The following is a 25100-nucleotide window of genomic DNA, read 5'->3' as shown; positions in this document are numbered from 1 at the left end:
CCCCACCTGCCACAGTGCTGCAGTCACAGACCTGGCTTTCTGAGTGTCAGGTAGCCCAGGCTGGCCTGGAGCTCCTCTTCCTCCAAGTGCAGGGTCTGCCCCACTCTAACCTCTCCTAGCAGGACCAGTAGACAGACAGACAGACACACAGAGCACAAGCTCATGGAATTGCTGTATCTGATGAGGCGCTTAGGGAAGGTGCTGGACTGGGTGGTGAAGGAAGGGCTGGCTCTGTCGGTGTTGCTCACCTTTATTTTCCTAACAGAAGAGATAAGGGATCAGCTGGGAGGGACTTGCCAGCCTGACACGCTGAGCCTATGGCTCCAACATGAAACTCAAATCAAGCCCGGAAGAAGTCGGCCTTTCAAAGATCATCCGGGGCTTCAGAGGTGCCTCCGACTCGGGACCTTCCAGAGACTGAGTCAGTGGGAGCCAGGCACTTCACACAAAGGCACCCAGGGGCTAGTCCACCATCCTGGGCTCTGCTCAGGCTGCTCCCATTTACTGTTTCCCTGCTTGCCGCCCTGGCTTCTTCTCGGGCTGACCGCGGCCTGCACCTGGTATGCCACCCCGGCCCCGGCCACCAAACACACCTGCAGGGGAGAAAAGAGGTAGCAGCTGAGACACCAGCTTCCCAAATGCCTCCAACAGGCAAAGGACGGGTCTGTGGAAGACCCCAGGCTGTACCCAGATCCCCATGGCCTTATCTGCCCACAGGAGCCCATACCCTCATGATTGCTCAGGGTACAGAAAGGGGGTTCCTGGGTGTCCCTCCGGACCTCATTGGGACCCTACCTCGGCCAGCACCACCCATGCCTCGGCCTTTCTGCTGCTTCTGCTGCTGCGGTCCCCCTCGCCCGCGGCCCTTGGCGGCCTCTTCCCGCACCATATCGATGATCTCATCAGGGATGCGTAGGTACTTGATCGTGCTGCCACGGATATAGCACTCCGGCATCCGCCAGAACTTGTCGCCGTCCTGGGGAGGGAGGAGGTGTCACAAATGGGCACATTCCCTTCAGTCCAGCAGTGCGGCCTCCAGTGTGGCCACTCACCCTTGACGTGCAGATCACCTCTCGAAGGTTGATGTTCATCCAGTTGTCACAGCTCACCAGGTGTCCATTGTACGTCTCCCCGTTCTTCAGCTCCACCAGCTGTGGGAGACCCCGGTCAGCCCAGCCAGTGTGGCCAGGCCCCACCACACCGGGCTTCTCATCCTGACTACAAGCTTCAGGAGCTGCTGTGATGAGCAGGCACAGCCCCAGGTTTCTCTACACAGTGCACGAATAGACAACTCTACACTAGCTGGGCATGGTGGCACACCTGGCGTCCCCAACTCTGAAGGCTGAGGCAGGAGGATAGTGAGACAATGGGCAAGTCCAGGCTGGTCATCTACATGAGGAATATTACATAGCCAAGAAAAGTGGATGAACCTCAAGACTGTTGAGTGGCAGGCGGACCACACGTTCCTCACTCAGAAACGCCCTCAAGGCGCAAAGCAGGCACAGTGGCCAGGCGGCCAGGGGCTGAGGGAAACGAGGTCTACTTCTGGGAGCAGCAATGTTTTAGAATGGGACAGAGGCTGAGCTCTGGCTGGGTATATAAACAGGCTACAAGTCAGAGGCAGTGTTCCTTTTGCGGTACTGGGGATGGAACCCAGGACTGGAGCATGCTGGGCCATCTCTTGTCCACTCAGTCATACTCCTGCCCCTTTTCAAAACACCGAGTCTCACAAGCTGCCCATGTTGGCCTTGCGCCCATGACTATGCTGCTGCTGCAGCTCCCAGGCAGCTGCGATGACAGCTGAAGCCACTGTGCTGGGGACGGGACGGGAGCCCTGTCAGGTGCTTTCAGCCCCAGCTTGAAGTCACTCTTTTATTATCTATCTATCTATCTATCTATCTATCTATCTATCTATCTATCTATCTATCTATGTATCTATCTATCTATCTATCTATCTATCTATCTATCTATCTATCTATCTATTTATTATGTATACAATATTCTGTCTGTGTGTATGTCTGCAGGCCAGAAGAGGGCACCAGACCTCATTACAGATGGTTGTGAGCCACCATGTGGTTGCTGGGAATTGAACTCAGGACCTTTGGAAGAGCAGGCAATGCTCTTAACCACTGAGCCATCTCTCCAGCCCTACTCTTTTATTTTTTAAACAGATTTTTTGGACCTTTTACTCTTATCTGCCTGTGGTCAAAGAGAGTGTGAGTGTGGAGGGCAGAAGCCAAGCTCAGGGAGCCAGTTCCCTCCCCTGTCATCATGTGGGTCCTGGTGAACTCAGGTCACATATCTGGCAACAAGCACGCGACCCACTGAGCCATCTCCAGTCCACCAAGCATGAACTGTTCCTGGAGCTGCAAAGGCCTGGGGTGGTGCAGAGTGCCCGTACTCACCATGGGGTGATTCTGTGCTGTCTTCAGCAGCGACAACGGGAGCTGGAAGACAGACGACAGTGTGAGTCCCCGCCTGCAGCGCTGACTAGACGGGCAAGGCTACCCCTATTGCATAGGACTCCAACTCCCGCCACCCAGAACCACAGGATGGAATGCAGCTCTCCATATCTAGAGGTAACCTAGAAAGTTATTTATCTGGTTGGTTTCCTGAGATGGTGTCTTGTTATACAGACTAGGAGGGCTGCAACCTTCTGAAGCACAGGGCTGCACAGTCTGGGATTTCTGCTTCCATGTGTGGGGATGAGGGCAAGGGTTCCAAAGTTCTCTTTATCAGTGGGGAAGGGGTCCCTGGAAACACAGAGCACGCCTGTCCCTGTGCTTGGGGGGGTGGCTTGAGGAATCACCTGGGGCCCAGGTGGCAGGACTGATACAGGACCTGGTGACAGCAGCTGGTAACACTGCCTTCCAGTCCCACAAACACCAATATAAACCACACTTGTCTCCCCAGCACCGGGGATCAGTGGTCAGCCTGGGCTACATGAGACCTATCTTCAAAACTCCCACAAAACCCAAACACAAGCCGGGCATTGGTGGCACACGCCTTTAACCCCAGCACTGGGGAGGTAGAGGTGAACTCTGTGAGTTCGAGGCCAGCATGGTCTACAAGAGCTAGTTCCAGGACAGGCTCCAAAGCTACAGAGAAAGCTTGTCTCAAAAAACCAAAATCAACCAAACAACCAAAATAACAACAACAACAACAAAAAATAAACACAGCCAGGTGTGGGGGCACACATATTTAATGCCAACATTGAGAGGCAGGGGCACATGGATCTGTGAGTCCTAGGCCGGCCTGGGTTACACAGTGAGGCATCATCTCGAAAAAACAAACAAAAACCAAACCAAAACAAGGGCCCCAGACTCCTCAGGAGCCACCATGTTCAGTATGGTAACTCTGGGTCACGAGAGGACTAGGGAACTCTGCAGCCCATGCCTTGATGGTCAGTGACAAGGGTGTCCAGGCTGATCCTCTGACACATAAATAAAAAAGCCACAGCACGACAGCTCCAGGGAGGCAGGGGCGCTATCACCACTCTTGGTACAGTGTGAAGCCAGCTTGGGATAAGAGACCCTGTCTCAATAAAGAAACAAACACAACACTCAAATCCCTGGGTACAAGGGACGGCAGGGGGTCAGCGGACACCCAGGGACTCCTGGAGCTGATCTAGTCCAGACCCGTCGGGAGCTGGGTGCCAGGGCCCCAGCCACTGCCCACAGTGCCCTTCCCCAGACTTGCCTTCCCCAATGCTGCCGAGCATGTCCCCACCTCTGGCCAGGCCCTAATGGCCACCCTGTTTCCATCCACCACAGCAGAGGCCGCTCTGTAATTATGGGGTGATTACCACCAGTCTCCCCAGCTAGAGAGGAGCTCAGTGTGGGTGTGGGTTCTGCTGTGGCAGAAAGGAGCAGTAAACACTTGCTGAACACAGAGGGGTGCCAGAGGGGGCACCTGGCACAGGTGCATCCTCCACAGTCCCACAGGAAAGTAAAGTGTGCCTTGGGGACAGGATGCCACCTTCAGTCCCAGCTCTGAAAGGCTGGGGTGGCCCTCCACCCTCAGTCCCAGCCCTGAAAGGCTGGGATGGCCCTCCGTGGCCATGTGGGAGGGAGGGTCCAGACCCTGGGGAGACAGGAACGAAAGAAGTAACAGTGCGAAAGAAGAAACAGTGCGTGCTACCCACGGGAAGGCCTGGGCTGTAGCCCCACCTCCCAAAAACAAGCTCCCCCAGTGAGGCGGGCCAGTGCTGCCAGGGCACCTGGGAGGGCCGCTGGGTTAAGGGTGTGCTCTAGCTCCCTCCACACAGAGAACGTGCTGGAGTCCCAGCACCTCCAGCCGAAGGAGCCAGGTTCAGGGCAGGAGATCCCTTCTTGGCCAGCCTCTAGACTTGGGGGTCCAGCGTGCAGATGAGACGGGTGGAGGCCAAAGTCAACGGCTCAGCCGGGAAACTCTTGTCCCAGATTGACCACAGAGATCTAGAGGCGTGTCCTGCCCTGGGCTCAGGGGCTGGGTGGGCGTTGTGTGGTTCAGGATGCAGCCAGTAGGGAGCGCTGACCCAGCATGCGCCAGGCCCTGGGATCCTGCCCCACATAAGCTCCCCAGCCAGCACTCTGGAGGGAGGGGATCAGGGGTTCAGGGCCAGCCTGGGCTACATGAGAGCCTGTTTTCCCAACCTGAGACAGGTGTGAAGGTGTATACGTGTCTTCTCCATACTCCAGAGACTGAGGATGGAGAATTATGAGTTTGAGGCTAGTCTGAGCTACATGATATTCAGTTTTAGAAAACAGAAACAACAAACAAACCGAACATCCTACCATCAAGAGCTGAGGAGACGGATTACGTCCGGCTCAGCATGCGACAAGGAGACCCGCCCTCCTCTTGGCCACCAGGTTATCACCCAGGTCTGCCTGGCATGCTGACATGTCCTCCTGAGCAGGACACGCTGTGTGTCCCAGGAAGAAACAACACTCTTTGCTGGGTTTGAAAAAGGCGTGGGTGGCTACGGTCAGACATTAGATAAGCGACCAGTCGGCCAAAGAAGACCACGTGAGACCTCAGCCCCGCCCACTAGCCGGAAGTGCAGCATTCTTATCAATGACGGTGGCAATCCCGGAAGCGGTCATAGTCCCTCTTCCGGCCGCAAAAAAAAAAAAAAAAAAAACGTGTCTATCAAGAGATAAATTCCCAGTGGCGACGGGCTGGGAGCCTGGGGCGCACCGGTCGCCTCCGGCCTCGGCTTCTCCCTGTCGCAGCAGCCCGGAGTCCCTGAGCACGCGCCCCCGCCCCGCGGCCCTCACCATCTTCCCGCGGAGACACTTCCGCCGCTGCACAGCCGCTCGCGCTCCCGCCGGCGGCCCGCGGAGCGTCACCGGACTGAAAGGGACTGACAGAGACTCCGACCAATCAGAAAGGGGCTCTCGGGACACCCATCCAATTGGCGTGAAGTAGGGCGGTCCTACAGAGCGCGAGCGTGTCGTAGTCACGCTGAGGGATTGAGGGGGCGGCCGTAAATGAGGCTGAGGCGCGCCTTGCGCCTACTCCAGGGGGATGCCGGGAAATGGCGCCTGCGCAAACGTGCGCCCCTCCGTCCGTTCGGCGCCACCCTGTGGGCGAAGCTGATCGGTGCATGTGTAGCAGGACGGCCAGGAGTCCTGCCTGCTGAGCTCCCTCACGCTCCCGGCCTCCATCCAGTCCTCACCGCTCCCTTCAGCTCTGCTAAGCCAGAGTCCTTGAACGCAAACGGCAGGTCCGGTTCTTCCCCCGCCACAGGAGGGGAAACAGAAATTGCTGGACTTGTGTTTTGTGTGCAGCCGATGCTGATCCTGAAGTCAACAACAGTGCCTCCTCAGCTTCTTGAGTGTTGGCCGTTTGTAATGAGCGTAGTAAGTGCCCTTTAGACATGTAAAGATAGCCTAGTCAGGATCCCCACTGTACCCAAGGCTGCACCTGAGGACCAGAACCCAGGGGCGTCTCGTGATGACAACCGGGCAATCCATAAGCGAGCCCGAGAGCAGTGCTCTGCTCTGCTCTGCTCTTGTGCGGCGACGCCACCTTGATCTGCCCAGCGGCTAAGCTAGGGTAAAAGGGCCAGCCAAAGAAACACCAGAATCGCACCCTGGCAGGGAAATAAATACTTTAGTCCTGAACCCAGGACCAACGAAACCCACCCTGACCCTGAAACCAGTGCCAAAGAAACACACTTTGGCCAGAGTCGATGAAAGAAATATGCCCTGGCCCTGAAATTACAGCCAAAAGGTTAACAAGGGCCAGGGAAAGAAACACACTTTGGCCATGAAGCTAGAGCCAACTCTGCTCCTCACCAACTAAGCGGAAAACCAACCAATCCCTGAGCAGAGATCTAGCCAAGTTGAGCCCAAGGGACTGAAATCTGACCAATTCTCACCTGGAAAATCTCCCTGAAGAACTCCGCCTCTAAGTAGCCCTATATAAACCCTGTTCCGTTTGCCGCTTCCTTTTTTTCTACCCTGGCAGAGGCTGCCACTCTCCTGAGTTCTTCCCTTCCAGCTACTCATCTCTTTAATGAGGTTTGGGTGAGACCTTCTTTTACAGGAATGGAGGAGAGAAGTAACAACTTTTTCAGCGAGCAGAGCACAGCACAGCTGTAACAACTGCAACAGCTTGGCTGGGGAAGCCCTCTCCTGCTGCAGCAGAGCTGTTACACTGGGGAAGCCTTTCCCTAGAGCCGGCTGTAAGCTGCTATGCAAACTCTGACCTGTACTAGTCTTTGGCTCACAACTGCCAGAGTACTTTTCCATCCCAGCTATAATGCTTACAGCTAGGGCATCTCCCTCAGGATCCTGACCTTTGAATCAGAGACTGGACCTGACCTTCAGCTAAAATACAAGTGAGCAGCCTTTAGGAGAGATAGGCTTAGGACCACAGATTGGAAGTTAGAGTGTGGACCTTGTCTGATGACCCTCAGCAATAAATAAATAAATAGTTAGTATATACATATTATATATATAAAACATTTGTTTACTGTGTGTTTTACTCAGGACACTGCTGTAGGTCACCAAGCCAATTCCTTGCTTTTTCTTTTTTCTTTCGGTTGCTTGAGACAGGGTTTCTCTGTGTAGCTCTGGCTGTCTTGGAACTGGCTCTGTAGACAGACTAGCCTCGAGCTCACAGACATCCTTCTGCCTCTGCCTCTGGAGTGAGGGGACTGAAGACACACGGCACACACCCAGCATGAGGGGACTGAAGACACATGGCACACACCCAGCATGAGGGGACTGAAGACACATGGCACACACCCAGCATGAGGGGATTGAAGACACATGGCACACACCCAGCATGAGGGGATTGAAGACACATGGCACACACCCAGCATGCTGCACATTATGTCGTGCTGAGAGCTCAGATTCTCAAGCTCTCCCAGAAAGCACTTGCTTACAGAACTATCTCCAAGCCCTTTCTTTATTTTGTTTTATTTTCTTTGGCTGTTGCGGATGGAATCGGAGCTCCACCCTTAGCTGCCCAAAGCTGTTGGAAGGCTCCGGTGTAGAACATCAATGATGATATTTTCCTGTGCGCCGCCTCTGACCCTTGACATCACCCAGGGCTCTGTAGGTAAAGTGGCTGCCTACACCAGGACTGTGGACTGTGTCTCAGCAGGAAGGGTGGGGGTCCTGAGTTCCAGCCCCACACGGCCAAAAAAGGAAAGAAAAGGAGAAAAAAGGAAAGGAAAAGAAAATCAGTAAATACTGAGGAGGAGAAGTTGAGCACAGTGGCGCGTGCCTCTCGGCACTGAGGAGTGGAGGCAGGAGGATCAGGAGTTCAAGTCCATCCTTAAATTCAAGACAATTCTAGAACAGCCTGGTCTCCATGACTCTCCAATAAGCAAAAGGAAAATGTGGCAGGGGCCTCTGTATATATAACAAATACATAATCTTTAAAAAAAAAACAAAACAACTATAATCTCTATTTTATTTATTTATTTATTTATTTATTTATTTATTTATTTATTTATTTTGTGATAGAGTTTCTCTGTGTGGCCCTGACTGTCCTGGAACTCACTCTGTAGGTCGGTCACGTTGACCTTGAACTCACCTGCCTCTATCTCAGGAGTGCTGGGATTAAAAGTGTAAGTCACCATTGCCCGGCTTCTTTAACTTTTTAAAACTTTGTTTTGTATTACTATCGTGTGTCTTTATGCACATGTTGGGGAGGGTCCACGGGCCATGTGTGGGCCTTCAGAGGCCTCCCCTCTATTACTCCCCAGCTGAGATTTGGAGGGTCTCTAACCAACCTGAAGCCTGCCTTTCTGGCTCTGCTGGCCAGCCAGTGTGCTCCTGGCATCTATCACTGTCTCTGCCTCCCCAGTGCTGAGACATGCATGGCAGTGACTAGCCTTTACTCCAGTGCTGAGTCATGCATGGTGGTGTTATGCCCAAATCCACGAAGTTCCCCGAAAGCCAACAAGGAGACCGAGTTCTGTCTGTAAAAGCAAAGAGTCTTTATTTTATGCAAGTCTGCAAACTCGGTCTCTCTGTATGTCCAACGTATTGGGTTGGGTTCGAGTTGGGTTTTATAGTAGTAAATGTAGGGGTGAGGGGTTTCTGAGATTCAGGACCCTTGATTGGCTGACATTTGTCTAAAGGTGTCTTGGTGAGTATGCTGGCAGGTGATCCTATCTACAGCAGTTGGAATGTTAGGCATTTCCTTTGGATGGTCTGCTTTTGGGTGGTGCTAGGTAATCTAAATTTGTGGTTCTTTCTGCAACCAGGTATTGCTTCAGGGTAAACTTCTGAGACTCAGGCCTCCATTGAACTTATCGATGGCTGAGTCCTACTCTGGCAGGTGATAATGGTTGGAAGCAAAGAACTTCCTTTGGGTGATCTGTTCATATTTAGCTTATCGTGGCTGGCTCCTGCAGGTGGAGCCTAGCCTTTACCCCAATGCTGAGTCACACATGGCAGAGGCTAGCCTTAACCTTAATACTGAGTCACGCATGGCAAAGGCTAGCCCTTACCCCAATGCTGAGTCACACATGGCAGAGGCTAGCCTTTACATGGGTGCTGGGACTTAAGCTCAGGCATTTTTGCCTACATAGCACATGCTGTTACCCCACATGGTCATCTCCCTTGGGACCCCAAACAAGTAAGCCAGGACAGGAACTCAAGCAGGGTAGGAACCTGGAGGCAGGAGCTGAAGCAGAGGTCATGACGGGGTCCTACTTACTGGCTTGCTCCTCATGGTTTGCTCAGACTGCTTTCTTTTTTTCCCTTCTCTTTCTTTCTTTCTTTCTTTCTTTCTTTCTTTCTTTCTTTCTTTCTTGTTTTTGTTTTTGAGACAGGGTTTCTCTGTGTAACAGCTCTGGCTGTCCTGGAACTCACTCTTGTAGACCAGGCTGGTCTCAAACTCACAGAGATTTGCCTGCCTCTGCCTCCCGAGTGCTGGGATTAAAGGTGTGTGCTGCCACCACACAGCTCAGCCTGATTTCTTATAGAACCCAGAACCACAAGGCCAGGGTTAACCCCACCTGAAATGGACTGGGCCCTCCCCATCAATCACTAATTAAGAAAATGCCTTACTGGAGACCAGCCTGGTCTATGGAGCAACTTTCAGGACTGCCAGGGTTACAAAGAGAAACCCTGGTTCAAAGAAACAAAAAAAGATAGGAAGGAAGGAAGGAAGGAAGGAAGGACGGATGAAAGGGGATGAAAGGAAGGCCTTACATGTAGTCAGATCTTGTGGACACATTTTCTGAGCTGGGCTCCCTCCTTTCATATAACTCTAGTCTGTGTCGGGCTGGCCTAGCAGAAGCCAGCGCCCCCATCACCCCAGCGCACACACAGAGGCAGAGGGGCTGCTGTGAGTTTTAGCAAGGCTGGGGCTGGGGCAATGGTGCTATTGCACCAGTCAGGCATGCCTGCTGGTGCAATAGCAGCAGGGCAGCACCGGGGCTTAGTGCATGGATCTGAGCCCCGCTGCAGTGGAGGACCGCAGACAGGCTGGGCAGCTCTAGGCCCCAGTGGGAAGGCTGCTGTGGTTTGGCTAAATGGACAAGATGCTCATTGAACCGCTCCCCAGCAACCAGCTGATGTCCACAGATTGGCAGCCATGGGCAGCTGTGCACAGCTCCCCAGACTGCGGAACAATCTGGAAGGTGGTGGGCAGAGAATACCAAAGCCCGAGTGAGTGTGTGGGGCTGTGGGTCCCTGTCCCTCCCTGAGGACTTGTAGGCAGACCAGGGCACTGAGGGGCATTTTCTCCTGTGACGGAAACTGCGGTATTGTTTCTGCTCCTGGAGGGAACACACTCCACTCAGTGAGTCCCAGGAAAGAAAAAAAAAAGGAGGAGGAAAGGAGAGAGAGAGGGAAGGAGGGAGGGAGGGAAGGAGAAGGAGAGGTGAAGGGAGGGAGGGAAGGAAGGACATGAATGGTGTGGGAGGGGCAGGATCAAAGGAAAGGGGAAGAGAAGGATACGAGGGACATTGGTCATTTGTCAGAGGTGTGCATGCAAGTGTCACCCTTCAGTGAACACATGTTAACAAGGCACCCTGGTTTGTATACCAAAACTTCTGAAAAGAGAGAGGGAAGGGAGAAAGAAAGGAAGGAGTGGGGAGACAGGAGAGATGGCTATGTCTTTAGTACCAACACTTGAGAGGCAAAGCAGGAGGGATCTGTGAGTTCAAGGCCAGCCTGATCTACATAACAGGTTCTGGACCAGCCAGGGCTACGTAGTGAGAAGCTATCTTACAGACAATGTAAAAGGGCTGGAGAGTTGGCTCAGTGGTTAAGAGCACTAGCTGCTCTTACAGAGGTCCCGAGTTCATATTCCCAGTACCTACATGGTGGCTCACAACCATCTATAATGAGATCTGGTGCCCTCTTCTGGCGTGTACATGCAAGAAGAAGTCTATACATAATAAATCAGCCTTTTGAAAAAAAATTGTAAAATAAAAAATAAACAAAAGGTGGTGGGGCTGCCAGACAACTGAGTTCTTGCTGTCCAAACTTGGTGGCTTGCAGCTTGTGTCCAGAATGGCGGGTGTGAAGGTGATCTGTTACAAACTCACAGGCAGGTCTGACTGAGGCCCTGCGGCAGGAATTACTATTGCACTTGACTGTTTCCTTTGGATGTTTACAGAGTGTTCCAGATGGCTTGTGCTGGCGGGGGAGTGGCTTGGCTATAGATTTGCCTGGAGTTCCTTTTGCTCCAGGCTTCAGGCTGACAAACAGCCCCAACTCGCTGCTTGTTTCCAGGGAAATGACAACTCAGACTAGGAACTTAAAGCATGTTCTGCCATCGTACCAGGACATCCATGTCTACTGGAGACCCGATGTCAGATGCCTGCACACACAACACCCTCCCTGCCTGTCTGCAGGAACCTCCCACATACATATAATTAAAGGCCCATGCCAGCAGTATTTAGAGGAGGGCAGAGGGGCTCAGTAGGGGGTAGAAGTGATTGCTGCAAAGGTCTGAAGACCTAAGTTCAAATCCCAGGACACGTGTAAATGGTGGCTAGAGAAGCACACATCAATCATCCATCTGTGCTGGGATGAAGGGTGGAGACAGGTGGACTTGCCAGAGACTCGGAGGACAGCTGTGGGGGAGAGGCTGAGAGATGGTGGAAGGCATGACCTGACACTCGGGTACCCCGACAATGCAGCAAGCTCTGGGCATGGTGATATACACCTGTAATCTCAGATTCAGGAAGATCAATTCAAGGGTATCATTAGCTACAGAACTGGTGCTACGTGAGATCCTGTCTCAGTAAAAAGAAAACAAACAAACACAAAAACAAGTAAGAAAACACACGAGCCTTAGCATGCAGCCTGCCACACCCCCAGGCAACCTTTGGCCCCTGTCCCAGGAATGTGCTGTCCTAGGCTTAAATGGCCTGGTTTTAGTACAGAGGGCAAAGGTTCAGAGAGGCACAGATGGTTCTGGGCCCTGAGCAGAAGACAGGGCAGTTCCTGGCTTCATCAGGTGGAATTTGACCAGGAGGGCATGGGGGCTCCTGGACCCCCCAAATGAGATGCAGATGTCCTGGAACTTCCAGAAAAACCTTACCTGATGCTTCTGTGTGGTCCCAGCCTCCAGAGTGTCCCCCAAGAAGGTGACGTGCCCAGGCGGCATGCCAGACCAGGAGAGGAAGCTCAGAGTCACCAAGCAGCCTCACACTAGACATGGTAGTCTGTCCTGAGATCAATGGCAGCGGACAACAGGGACAGGGTGTCACTTGGGCCACACTCTGCATCTGGATCCACAAATCAGATTGAACAATTTACAAAGTTGGGTTTGTTGTTGTTGTTGTTGTTGCCTCTGCTTTGAGACAGGTCTCGTCTACACTGAGCCACAGCCCAGCTTTTTTCTTCTCTTTGGTTTGCTGAGGACAAGGGCCTTGGCATACAGTGGGGTTCTGTGGAGGAACTTCCTTCCCCAGTGCTTCAGCACTGTCCCCACTGGAGTATTGGGTGTGCCCAGGCTCCCCCACATCTAGGCTGATTGGCTTTCCTCCCTCCTCCCCTCCTTCCTTCCCTCCTCTCCTCTTTTCCTCCCTCCCCTCCTAGTTCCCACTCCTCTTCCTCTCCCTTTTTTCTTCCTCCTCCCTTCTTTTTCCCCTCCCTCCTTCCCTCCCTCCTTCTCTCCTTCCCTCCCTCCTTCCCTCCCTCCTCTCCTAATTCCCACTCCTCTTCCTCTCCCTCCTTTCTTCCTCCTCCCTCCTTTTTCCCTCCCTCCTCCCCTCCCTCCTCCTCTCCTTCCCTCCCTCCTCCCTTTTCTCCTTTTCTGTCTGTTCTTTGTGACCCACTAGGGTCCCTAGAGGAGCATAGCAGCTGTACCATGGCTGTGCCTTTCCCTCCAGCAATTGCAAACTGTCTAGAGACACTCAGGTTCCTAGGGCCCTCTTTTTTTTTTTTTTTTTTGTGTATACAGGGTCTTTCTGTATTGATCCCCACCTTAGTTTTTGAGGCAGAGCCCCTCTCTGGTTGGGCTGGCTGGTGAGTCCCAGACACCCTCTGGTCTCCACCCCTAGTGCACAAACATACATGGCTATTTATAGAGGTTCCAGGTCCGCACATTTGTGGGGGTGCTGTGCCCACTGAGCTGTCCCCTTGGGGACTTTTGCTCCACAGTTGGTTGGAGGCCCTCTGAGGAGTACCCCAGTGTTTTGACACAGGCTCGGGGTGAGCTCTCAGATGTTCTGAGCTACCCTGAGGCTGTCAGAACCCTAAGAGCTGTGTTTTGTGGGACCTCCAGCCTGGACTTGCACAGACTCCTGGGAAATCTTCACAGGAGACTCCAAACCCCAAAGGCAGTCCAAATGTCCAGAAGTGGGCTGGGCCTAGACTGTAGGAGGATTTCTGGAGGTTAGATAAAAGTCTTGGGAACTTAGCTGGGTTCCCTCTACCAAAAGAAGCCCCTTCTCTGTGGCTGGCCCAGGGCCTATCAGCATATCCAAGCCCGTGCTGGCCCCCTCAGAACAAGCCCATCCTAGTCCTTCTGCCCTCCTCCCTCCCCACCGTGCTGGCCCCCTCAGAACAAGCCAGTCCTAGCCCTTCTGCCCTCCTCCCTCCCAAGCTCTGCTCAGCTCTCAGGTCTCCTTCTCCCCACTGCTTTGTCCTTTATAACCCTGATATTTCAGCTATGCTCTCTGTGTTTACCCCTTGTTCTCTCTCCCTCTCTCCATCCTTCCCTCTCCTGTTCCTCTCCCTCCCTCTCATTGTTTTCTTTATTCTCTATCACTCGCTAGTCTCCCCTCCTCTCTCACTGACAGCCCTGGTCATGTCCAGGCTATTGATTTCCTTTTTTCTTTCTCTACTCCGTTCTCTGGCTGTCTCTGTCTATAATAAAACCCCTTTCCTCGGAACCCAGAGGAGCAGGCAAGTTGTCCGTTATACCCCAGGCAGTCAGGGACAGGGTGTTTGATTGGAACTCGGGCCCAGCAGTTCCCCAATGTCCTGGAATACGGGGGTCACTGCTTGGAACCCGATGCTGTGGCTCTGTCCAAGACCAGCCTTGCCTCTGGGGACACCACCAGGGGGCTATGTTTTTTTTATCTGGGTGTTTTTACAGGAACCACAGTAGAGGACACAGGCTGGCACAGATGTCCCGGGTGTCCAGTGGCGGTGTGGTCAAATACCCCTGTAAGCAGCAGATGGACACACCACAGTAACGAATAAGATTTAAAATAACAAACTAGCAAAATAGGACTTGTGGGAGAGAATGGGTGGGCAGACAATAGAGGGACAGAAACTCTGTGGGAGGTGACAGGCAAGAAAAAGGGGAGCCCAAAGGAGGTCCGGATGGGGAGGAAGCTTCCTTTAATACAGATGACACTTGGAGAAGGCCGGCAGGAGGAGGTGTAGACTACGAACAGCCAGGTGCGCAGTTGAGCAAAAGCCTTGGGGTGGCGTGTCACCAAGGCCATATAGAGAAAGTTGCGGTCCAGGGGCCAATCAGCCTCCTTGACAGCAAAAGCCCTGCATGGATTTTCCCTTTCTCTTGCGCCCTTCCCTCGGCCTTGTGCTGGAGTGACCCCTTTGTCTCCCTTCAGCCTTGGCCAAGAGAGCTCTGACTCTGCCCCAGTGTCCTTGTTTGTGACTTGTCTAGACCGTTCTGAGACGTAGGTATACAATCCACACATCGTGAAGTTGATAAATAAATAAATGATCGGCCCGTCCTCAGAGAGTGGGCCCTGTGCGCGAGCTCGTAAATGTCCCCTTCATACAGGAAGGTAAACTGAGGCTGGGAAGGGTGGAGAGGGGCGCACGCCCATTGCCCACTTAAACGTTGGAGGCGGGGCTTGGGGCGGAGCTGGCTCAGGAGCAAGTGGAGGGGAGGGTGCTGGAGGAAATGGGCGTGTTCAGGCAGGGGGTGGGGGGGGAAGCACTGGGCTGGGCAGGGCCGGGCAATGCCCGGGGCGGGGCCAAATGGGGATCAGGTATCCTCGCCCGGCATTTCCGCGGCTGACCGGGCGAGGGTGGGGGGTTACCTAGGCTTGGGCGTCTGGGGAGCTGGAGCCTGACGCGGTGGGGCTCGGGGGCGTGGCCAGAAGCGTGCCCGGTCCCAGGCAGAACTCGGAGGCGGGGCTTTGGAAGACTCAGGGGCGTGGCCAGGGAAAGGGCGTGGCCAGGGAAAGGGCGTAGCTCGGGCGCTGGGTGGGGGGGTTAGCAGCAAGCTTGGGGCTCGGCGGGACCCGCGGGGCCGCGCAGGGCGCACGCAGCTACTCGGAGGCGTGGCCGGGGCGTGGCCGCGCAAGCCCAGCGTTCAGGGGCGGGGCCAGGCGGCCGGGCGGCCGGGCGGGGCTCGCGGTCGGAGTCCGCTCCAGTCTCTGCCGCCTCGGTCCCACTGAGCGTGTCCGGCCATGGAGCAGCCGCGGAAGGCGGTGGTGGTGACCGGTAGGTGAGGCCGGGCAGGGGGCGGCGGGGCAGGTCTCGCGGTTTCCACAGCTTTGCAGTTGTCGCCGCCCGCGACAGCGCCGTTCGGCCCTGACGACCTGAAAAGTCTGAGGTCCGGCGGCCCGGAGTTCGGGGTGCGTGGGGACTGGGGTGCAGACAGGTCCCCTCGCGCGCTGCAGCGCCTCCCTGCCCCTCCCGAGCTCCGGCCTGTTCCCACCCCCCTGACCCCCGGGACAAAGGCGGGTTCACGACAGGAAAAGTCCAAGTGACACACGGTTGGTTCAGCACCCTGCATTGTTGGGGGGCCTGCAACCCGATCGGAGCAGGTGGAGGCCTGCGTCAAGCCTAACCCCAGAATGACCCAGTGACTTCTGGCTACTGTCACCAACATCCCCGGGAGCTAACTGTACTTATTTCCTGAGACTCAGCCTGGGGACGCTTGGTGGAGTCAACTCCAGGCCTTGGAGGAGGGCACTCAGGTTAAACCCCTGCCAGGAGAGGCCACAGGGAGCAAGCTAGGAGAACTCCTACAGGTGTTTTGTAACTGAGGAAGGTTCTGGCTGTAATTCCTCCAAACTGGAGGAAGCTGCTCCCCTGCTGTTCAGGTGTGAGTGAAGGTGTCCCCGACCCCGTGGAGCTTACTATGGCAGGCTCTTTATTTGACTGGTTGGTTTATAGAGAAAGTGTTATTTTGTTGCTCTGTCCTGCCGACCTGGAACTTACTCTGTGACCCAGGCTACAAACTCAGGGTGATTGTTTAGACTCACAAAAGCTGAGATGAACAGTGTGTGCCACCATGATGGGGTGCTACCAAGATGTGGCCTCTGTCTGCTGTCCCGAGGTATGGTGGCCATCTCTTAACACTGCCAGCAGGTGGGACCCTTACACCTGTTATTAACCCAGATTCTTAGAGGACCGTGACTTCTTTAGGGTCAACCGACCCTTTTTCCAGGGGCCGCCTAAGATCATTGGAAAACACAGATGTTTACGTTACAGTCACAGCAGCAGGAAACTCACAGTTATGAGGCTGCAGCAAATGGCTCCTTGGCTGGGGTCCCCACAGTGCGAGGAAGGTTGAGAGCTACTGCATTAGATTAGATTAGGTCATTGAGCCTGGGATCTGCCTGTCTCTACTTTCCCAGCCCTGGGGGTACAAGTGTGGGTACCACACTGCGCCTGTATATTGTATCTGAACTCAGGTCCTTGTGTGACAAACATTTTGCTCACTGAGGTATCTTTCTGGCTCTCTTGATTTTGAAACAGGCTGCCCTGAAGCTCCCAGCTCTCTTGCCTCGGCTCCTAGATCTGTGGTGTGTGCCATGGCACCCAGAGTCGGAGTCAGGAGCTGGGTGGGTTGTTTTTGGTTTTTCTTTTTTGTTTTTTTTTTAATGTATTTTTTTTTGTCAACCCAGTGGCTAGCTAGCTTAGCAGGATGGATTTGAACCCAGCGCTTTCCACTCTCTTGCTGTGAGATCTCAGCAAAATAGCTTCCTCTCTGCTTCAGTCTTTACTCAGAGCTCTTAGACCCAGGAAAGAAACCAAATGCCACAATGCCTCGAGTCTGCCTTGGTCAGAGGTAGTCCCTAGAGGCTAAGGGACCAGGAGGAGGCGGTGTTCAGGTAGCCTGGCCTGCAGAGATCCCACAGAGCCTGTGAACTCCTCATGAAGGACCCTGGTCCTGGGTTCCCAGAATTGGAAGGCAGCTCAGCAAACAATGACAATATAACTGTAGTTTACACCCTGACTGGAAAATGAAGTAGCTAAAGGAGAGGCCCACTTCTGTGCGTCCTGCCAGGTGTGAGTCCTAAGGGGGACAAGTAAGCCAGACATGGCAGCCTGTGCCTGTCATCCCAGTACTCAGCAAGTGGAAGCAAAAGGATCACCTCTAGTTCCAGGCAGCTTGGGATCCATAGCTGGGTTGGTGATAAAGAGTGTGGGGGTTTGTTGGGTGGGAAGACAGAGTGACACCTCTTTTCCTGTTTCCAGGGTTTGGGCCTTTTGGGGAGCACACTGTGAATGCCAGCTGGATCGCTGTCCAGGTAATTCGGAAGGGGAGGAAGCTTAGCCCAGAACTGACTTGGGGGGCAGCCTAGCCCAGAGCTGTGTGTCTTTCCATGTGTTTAAGTACAATTTAAACATCTCAGATGCGAACCAATCCGTTTTATGTTTGTTGAGCACTTTTTTTCATTTGTTTTCTTGTTTTATTTTTTATCCTAATTGTAACTGTATAGCCCAGGCTAACTTCAGACCCATGATCTTTCTGCCTTGGGCTCCTAAATGCTAGAACCAGGCCTGGCTGTGAAAGCCTTTTCCACTTCCTGCTGGCTTGGTGTGTGGGCACGCCTTTAATCCCAGTGCTCCCGAGGCAGAGTGAGTTCCTGGACAGCCAGGGCTACTAGTCAGACCCTGGCTAAAAAACCAAACTAACTAATGTGAGAAAGGCCAGGTGTGCCCCAGCCCAATCTGCCAAGGCTGGGGAGCAGATGGGCACACTGGGCGAGGGCTTGGCCCCTTGGGAAGGAGGGCAGTGACCCTCAGGAGGGCATCTCTTCCCAGAGTTTGATCTAAGGAGCGGCTCCACTGACTTGGGTTTCCTTCCAGATGGGACATTCAGACAGACAGGCTTGGGGACAATTGAGTGGAAAGAGAAAGACAGACGTTTGGTTCTTAGATAAATCAGCTGGCAGAGATGGCAGCCAGACCCGGATTAATTTTAACCCATTAGCTGTGTGATTTAAGGTCCCTCTTCCCACCCAAGACTCCCATGTCCCCTGCCACCAGCTCGTCACCCTCCCCACCTCAGAAGTCTCAGCCGCTTGCTGCTGCCCTCCTTTCTTTCCCACCTTCACACTGCAAGCTGGACGGAGGACCCCAGGTTCCCCGGGACCTTGCAGATGGGAGTGTGGCTGGGGCCCCTGCTTGCACACCCGCTCCCCAGAGCCACAGACAAAAAGAACCAGTGTGTCTCTGCAGACTTGTGTTTCTGGCTTTGTGTGAGCTGCAGACAGGAGGCTTCATGGGCTGAGTGGACACAAAGCCAGTGTCTGGATTCCTGGGCTCCAGACTCCGCCATCTGCATGTAAATAGGAAAGAAAATCAATTAAACAATCTTGGGAATTCCCTTGGAGCTTTCGCGCTCCAAGGAGAAACTTTTGTTTCTTACAAAAACCAAACTGTTTCTCATCTTATTCCCTAAAAAAATGTTATTTATTTATGCATTGTCTGTTGTGTATGTGGGAAGGCCCACATGGGAGGGCAGAGAGCACTGTGTGGGTCCTCAGGATCGAATCTGGGTTACCAGGCTTGGCCATAAGCTCTGTTACCTGTTGAGCCACCTTCCCAGGCCTTAATGCCCACCATTCCCCTTTTCGAAGTTTTGAGACAGGGTCTACACCCTGGCTGACCTCAAACTCCTGACCCTGCTGCCAGCTCCCCCCTGGGTGACAGGTGTGCTCAGCACACCTTCTGTGAGAAACCGATTAATCAGTTTCAGTTAAGACCTCACTCTGCAGGTGATTCTCCTGCCTCAGTTTCCCAAGTGTGGGGATCACAGAGGGCACCGTCATTGCCAGCTTTCTCTTCATCCCTCCCAGGTCTGAGGTGGTGGGCTGTACATCTCTCCGTGGGAGAATAGGTGGGTGTCAAGGGCCAGGAAACCTTTGACTTGTTACTGCAAAGTCTGACCCTGAGTGATACCCTGGGGTAATTACCGCCACCACAAGTCTAGACAGACCCTTTAAGGAATAGTCCGAGCAAACAAAGAAGGGCTTTGTGGTGGGGTCAAGGGACTCGGTCAGATGCAGCCTACAGCCGTGCCCAATTTTGTGGCTGTCTTTTTGGCTGGACAAAGCCACAGCTGCACCCTCAGGTCTGGAGCTTTCCAGCGTGCTGAGCAGTGCGCCAGGAGGAAGCAGAGTGAGATTTGGGGTTTATGGCCCCTTCTCCCAGGTGTCTGGGCAAAGGCAGAGCCAGATGAAGGTGACTTCATCCCCACCACACTGTCCTCTGCCCAGCAGAGTCCTCACAGAAAGTGGAGGCTCATGGCCTTCACAGGGACATTAATCACCTGCTTGGACCCATAAATTTCCTGGGTGAACCCATCTACTGCAGACTGCTCTAGGTCTCAACCACTTGCGGGGAAGGAACTGAGGGCAAGCGTGTAGCCAAACACCAGCCATTGATTGTGTGTGTGTGTGGTGGCGGGCTGTGGGTGTGTGGTTTCTTAGTCTGTTTTCTGAGACAGGGTTTCTCTATGTCACCCTGACTGTCTTGGATTCACTATGTAGACCAGGCTGGCCTACAACTCACAGAGGATTCTCCTGCCTCCTCCTTCTAAGTGCTGGGATTAAAGGCGTGCACAACCACCACCCAGTTAGCTTTGTTTTAATTGTGTATGTGGCGGGGGGCGCATGTGTATATGGGTGCAAATGCTTCCAGATGCCTGAGGCCTGGGGTCCCTCACAAGTGTAATTCACCTGGATGGGGTGCAGGGTGCTGAACTCAGTCTCCCTGTAACCCAGGTTTTCCTGGAACTCACCGCAGTCCTCTTGACTCAGTTTCGGCCTCTGAGTACCCAGTGACAGAAACACCACTTGATTCACCAGGGGGCGGGGAGGGAGGGTGTTTATTTTGCTTTTCTAGTTTGTTAACCAGTGAAGTTCGAAAGTCCATCAAATACAGTTGCCATGACAACGACTTGCCCTTTGCCCGTCTCCTGATGCTCACCCAGCAGGTGGCGCACGTCCCCTGTTCCAGAACAGTCCGGAAGAAACTGTTCTTTCTTTCGTGATTTTTGTTTGAGTTTAGATGTTTGTTGAGACAAGGTCTTCTTGACCTCCTGACCCCTGCCTCCACCCTGCAGATGTCCGGGCTGACAGGTGTGCAGCACACCTGGCGCTGGCATGGACCCATACCTTCCCTGCACGCTCATTGGGCACTCTACTGATTTAACTACAGCACTGCACTTACTGAGCTGCCAGTGCTCTTAACAACGAACTTAGCCCCAAACCTTTCCTCTTTAATTTCTTGTTTTGTGAGACAGAGTCTCATTATGAAGTCCTGGCTGGCCTGGAATTAGATTCATGTAGAGAAGGAGGCTGGCCTTAATCTAGCAACAGTCCTCCTGCCTCAACCTCTCAAGTATTAAGAAAATCCCCAGGAATTATGACAGCGACAGCTGGTTTAACATCCTTTTTGTTTTGTTTTGTTGTTGTTTGTTTTTCGAGACAGGGTTTCTCTGTAGCTTTGGAGTCCTGGAACTAGCTCTGTAGACCAGGCTGGCCTCGAACTCACAGAGATCTGCCTGCCTCTGCCTCTGGAGTGCTGGGATTAAAGGTGTGCGCCACCACTGCCCAGCATTAACCTCCTTTGTCGTGGAGTGCCCTAGCCCCGATGTTTTGTTACGGCTACAGAGATAAGTTAACCCAGATCTTTCCCCAGGTCTGTACTGTGCTTCCCAATCTTTTCTGGCGTTTCCCAGCCAGCCCTGCGGCGGCCGTGGTACTGAGGAGAAGCTGCTGCCCCAGCTGCTGCTCTGGGTACTCAGTGGGTGGCATGGTGGTCAGAGGACGACCTCAAACGCCCGATCCTGCCTCCAGTCCCCAGTGCTGGGTGGCGGCATGCAACACAACCAGCTGAACTGCCTGGTGTCTGAAGATGGATGTCCCCTGTGGCCTCCCCATCCTCACATGGTGTCTTCTCTCCCAGGAACTGGAGAAACTGGGCCTTGGGGACAGCGTGGACCTGCACGTGTATGAGATCCCTGTGGAATACCAGACCGTCCAAAGGCTCATCCCTGCACTGTGGGAGAAGCACAGCCCCCAGGTGAGCAGTGCACAGGGGCCCCCTGAAGATCCACCCACCTAGTCATTGTTCTGGCCTGTGAGTAGTCACCATGACTACTCATAAGAGCTGGCATCCAACTGGAGGCCAGTCCACAGTTCCAGAGGTTAGTCTAGGATCATCACAGGGCAGCATCCGCCTCCAGTGCCACACCTCCTCCACCAAGGCCACACCTCCTCCACCAAGGCCACACCTCCTCCACCAAGGCCACACCTCCTAATCCTTCCCAAACAGTTCTAAGCCCTGGTGACTAAGCAGTCAAATACATGGACCTGTGGGGCCATTCTTATTCAAACCACATCACCTCTGGCACAAGCCTGCCAGTGCCACACCATACCGTAGGTCAGTGCCACACCCCAGGCAGCAACTGGGGACCTTACAGGGCCTTGCCGCTTGTGTGCCAGCCAGGAGGGGTTTGAGCAAGTTACAGTTAAATGTTGAGTGTATGAGGCCCTGGTGCACCCAGCACCATCAAAGGAAGATTAATTAATTAATAAAGAAAAAAAATGACTTTCAAAACACCTCAGACTGGGTGGTGGCGCACGCCTTTAATCTCTCAAGTGATTGAGAGGCAGGGGCTGGCAGATCTCTATGAGTTCGAGGCCTCTTTGGTCTACATAGTGAGTTCCAAGACAGCTAGAATCACACAGAGAATCCCTGGCATGAAAAAAAGATTAAAAAAAAAAAAAGCTACCTAACAGTCATTTTGTAGCAGCAAGAGAAATACTTATACTTTTTTGTCCCCTGTGGGGGTGGGTGTCTGCTCCTGCTAAGCTTTGCCCCTCTCTCCCCAGCTCGTGGTACATGTTGGGGTGTCGGGCATGGCCACCACGGTGACCCTGGAGAAATGTGGGCACAACAAGGGCTACAAAGGACTGGATAATTGCCGGTTCTGCCCCGGCTCACAGTGCTGTGTGGAGGACGGCCCTGAGAGCATCGACTCCATCATTGACATGGATGCTGTGTGCAAGAGGGTGACCATGCTGGGGCTGGATGTGTCTGTCTCCATCTCCCAGGATGCTGGCAGGTGGGGTCCCGGGCACCCGAAGGGGTGGGTAGGTGGGTAGGTTCTGGGTTTCCTCTCCAGCAGTGAGCCTGGGGACTGGACAGCAGAGATCTTTCCAGTCACCTTTGTTTCTGAGACCGGGTCTCACTATAGCCAGGCTGGCCTAGAACTCAGAGATCCGCCTGTCTCTGCCTCCCAAGTGCTGGGATTAAAGGTGTGCGCCATCATGCTTGGCAAAATAAAAGTTCTAGAAAATAGAGAGAAGGATGCCAGAGTCCCCCAAATTCCTCTCATCCCTAGGTTCCCCACCACCTCCCAGGCATTTGCGGGCTTCTGAGAGGGTGGGTGTGGCTGTGGCTGGCACTGACTCTGACCCAGTGTCCCCTTCCTCCCCTGACCCAGGTACCTGTGTGATTTTACCTACTACACCTCACTCTACCAGGGCCGCGGCCGGTCAGCTTTCGTCCACGTGCCCCCCCTGGGCAAGCCCTACAATGCTGACCAGCTAGGCCGGGCTCTGAGGGCCATCATCGAGGAGATGCTGGGTGTCCTGGAGCAAGTGGAAGGGGACATCAGCTGCTGTCACCAGCACTGACAGCCACACACACCCAGCGCTGTGAGAGGAGGTTCTAGCTTACACATCCTCTCCTCGCCTTGGTGGACTGCAAGGCAGTGGATGGAGCTGTCGTCTGGAGACACAGCTGCTGTCCCCAGAGGCCAAGGCTGGGACCAGGGCGAGATGGCCACAGGCTGGTGGCCTGGACACCTGCCATCCGCTGCCTGGCCCCAGCACACTTCGCTTTCCAGGGGCTGTGGACAGGAGTCAGAGCTGCCTCTCTGGTGGGGTCTCACCAAGTGTTAGAAAGGAGTTGGCGCTAATCCATGCCCCTAAGCCCTGGATGGTCCCCGGTAAAGCCACCTGGAACTTGACTGCCTTTTCTGTCCCCCCACTCTCCTCTCCCTTTCTCCTCCTCCTCCCCCCTCCAGTGCTAGACTAGGGAACAGAATAATTTATATCCCCATTGTTAAAACTTCAGGCTTAATCAACAGTGTCTTTTTTTCTCCTGGGGTGTGAGGCCTCTTTTGCCTCTGTCCTGAAAATGCCATCATTCTTTGGGTCTTCATAGTGGGTTCCCTTTGCTCAGAAGAGCAGGCTGCTGTCGCCACCAAGGGCCTGGCCCTTCCCTGGGCCGCACTGACCTGGCCATGACCTTTTCTTTTCTTGTTTTATTTTTGATTTTTCAGAGGGATTTGTTGTCTTTTTTTTTTTTTGAGTCAGGTCCTCAGGTTGCCCAGGCTGGCCCTTTGACCTTACTAGGTAGCCCAGGCTAGTCTCATTTGAACTCCTCATTCTCCTGCCTCAGCTTCCTAAGTTCTGGGAGGGTGAGGGTTTGGCATCTCCCAGTGTCTGTGGATAAACAGATTCTTGTGTCCCCTGAGGGCCCGGGCATGTTCCTACATGCTGTATCAGTCACCGGGACATCTGTGAATGTCTGGTGTGCTTGGGACTCCAGCCAGCCTGGAGGAGGGACTGGATGTGACCCGTGGCCTGGATTCCAGCCAAGACAAAGTGCAGCTCCCGCCATCAGGAGCCACATGCATTTTGGATGCCACCCTTTATTTTGTGGAGGGAATTGTGATTGGATGAACCTGAATTCTGGGGTAACTGCTCATCACTGTACCGTTTTATTGTTTGAGATGGGGGTCTCATTAGCCCAGCCTGACCTCCAACTCACTGTGTAGCTGAGGCTAACCTTGAACTCTTGACCTTCCTGCCTTGGCCTGCCCAGTGCTGGGCCGATGGCTGTATGCTGGGCCTAGCTCCTTTTCAGCTCAGATGTTCTTGTTCTGCGTGATTTCCTCAGGTCGTCCTCCTCACTCACCCTGTGTCTGCGGAACGTTCCTGGCTCCAGGCAGGGATCTCGGGTGAGGGGACCCTGGGGAGACTTGCCTGCCATTCTGGGGTGAGGCTGTCCCAGCTCCCAGCTGGCTGTGGACACGAGTCCAAGGCTCTCCTGCATGTGGAGGACTCAGGACTTTGGGACATCGTGGAGACCAGGCTGGACTTGCACTTCTGATCCTCCTTCCTCAGCCCTGAGGTGACAGACGCACCACTGTCCTGGTGTCTGTTCCCAATGACTTTATTTGGCTTTGTATTTTGAGACAGGGTTCTCTTCCTGAACTCTGTAGCTCAGGCTGGTCCTCCAACTTGTGGCAATCCTCCTGTCTCCTGGCAAGTCTTCAGCTGGGCTCCAGGCTGCTCTCCACTATTAAACTCCCTAAAGGTTCAGCAGGACCCAGGAGAGGGGTCGGGGACTGGGGAGGGTGCCACCATGTGCCCCAAACCCATGTTTTCACCCATCTTGTCTCACCTGTGCTGGGAGGCAGGACTTCCCCTCTGGCCACCCCAGTGGGTGTGCGTGCCATTTTGTAGCTCCCACTGTTGAGCTGAGGGGCTAATATTTATTTATTTAGGCATCCCCCTGTCCTGGCCCGAAAACCTGATTTTTTTCTCCTTGTTTCTTGGTGGGTGGGGTTCAGGGGGGTGGTAGTTGCCAGGTGGGGACCTAGCCTGGCCACATTTGACCCCTAAGGACCAGGTCACCCCCAACCCTGCTGCTCCTGCAGGTCTTCTCACATTAGGAGAGGAGGGTGGGTGAGCAGGGCCTGAGGTGGGGGCACCTGGACCTCACGGGTGCTGTGATGAAGTAGAAAGCCAGGCTGGCCCAGTGGTGGAGGAGAAATAATGTTGGTATAGATTGGAAGCCAGGGACATGAGTAGGGACAGTGATGGTGGCGTCTGGCCTCTCAACCAGCCCGAGGAAGTGATTTACACTGTCAGCTTGGACATGGGAACATAGCTTATGAATTGAGGATGCTGTGCCCAGGGCAGGCTCAAGTGTCCTCTGGAGAGCACACTG

At 53.8% G+C, this 25100-nt stretch overlaps 2 protein-coding genes across 3 annotated transcripts; one reads left to right on the top strand and one right to left on the bottom strand.

The window, feature by feature from the left end:
• Positions 1-232: 232 nt before the first annotated feature.
• Lsm4 (LSM4 homolog, U6 small nuclear RNA and mRNA degradation associated) lies at positions 233-5368 on the bottom strand. Of its 2 annotated transcripts, none has more exons than XM_038326693.1 (5): positions 5259-5368; positions 2406-2447; positions 1053-1151; positions 796-976; positions 233-593 (listed from the first exon to the last, which is right to left on the bottom strand). In XM_038326693.1, exons 1-5 carry the CDS (start codon positions 5259-5261, stop codon positions 502-504), a joined length of 417 nt encoding a protein of 138 aa, XP_038182621.1. In that variant the 5' UTR covers positions 5262-5368; the 3' UTR covers positions 233-501. The 2 variants fall into 2 exon arrangements, with proteins under 2 accessions (XP_038182621.1, XP_038182622.1); XM_038326694.1 differs by lacking the exon at positions 5259-5368 and adding an exon at positions 4776-4990.
• A 9855-nt stretch (positions 5369-15223) lies between these two features.
• Positions 15224-23222, top strand: Pgpep1 (pyroglutamyl-peptidase I). Its single transcript, XM_038328242.2, has 5 exons — positions 15224-15332; positions 17319-17371; positions 21039-21155; positions 21968-22200; positions 22582-23222. Exons 1-5 carry the CDS (start codon positions 15299-15301, stop codon positions 22772-22774), a joined length of 630 nt encoding a protein of 209 aa, XP_038184170.1. The 5' UTR covers positions 15224-15298; the 3' UTR covers positions 22775-23222.
• The last annotated feature ends 1878 nt before the right edge of the window (positions 23223-25100 follow it).

The sequence above is a fragment of the Arvicola amphibius genome, chromosome 4, assembly GCF_903992535.2.
Source record: "Arvicola amphibius chromosome 4, mArvAmp1.2, whole genome shotgun sequence".
NCBI classification, from domain to species: Eukaryota; Metazoa; Chordata; class Mammalia; order Rodentia; family Cricetidae; genus Arvicola; species Arvicola amphibius.
This window is presented reverse-complemented; position numbering and strand designations above follow the sequence as displayed.

Coding starts and splice junctions, on each gene's coding strand:
- Pgpep1 (XM_038328242.2), top strand. CDS start 15,299: ATGGAGCAGCCGCGGAAGGCGGTGGTGGTGACCG. Junction 15,333..17,318: donor GAAGGCGGTGGTGGTGACCG/GTAGGTGAGGCC, acceptor TCCTGTTTCCAG/GGTTTGGGCCTTTTGGGGAG. Junction 22,201..22,581: donor ATCTCCCAGGATGCTGGCAG/GTGGGGTCCCGG, acceptor CCCCTGACCCAG/GTACCTGTGTGATTTTACCT.
- Lsm4 (XM_038326693.1), bottom strand. Junction 1,152..2,405: donor CAGCACAGAATCACCCCATG/GTGAGTACGGGC, acceptor GGTCTCCCACAG/CTGGTGGAGCTGAAGAACGG. Junction 977..1,052: donor AGGTGATCTGCACGTCAAGG/GTGAGTGGCCAC, acceptor CTCCCTCCCCAG/GACGGCGACAAGTTCTGGCG.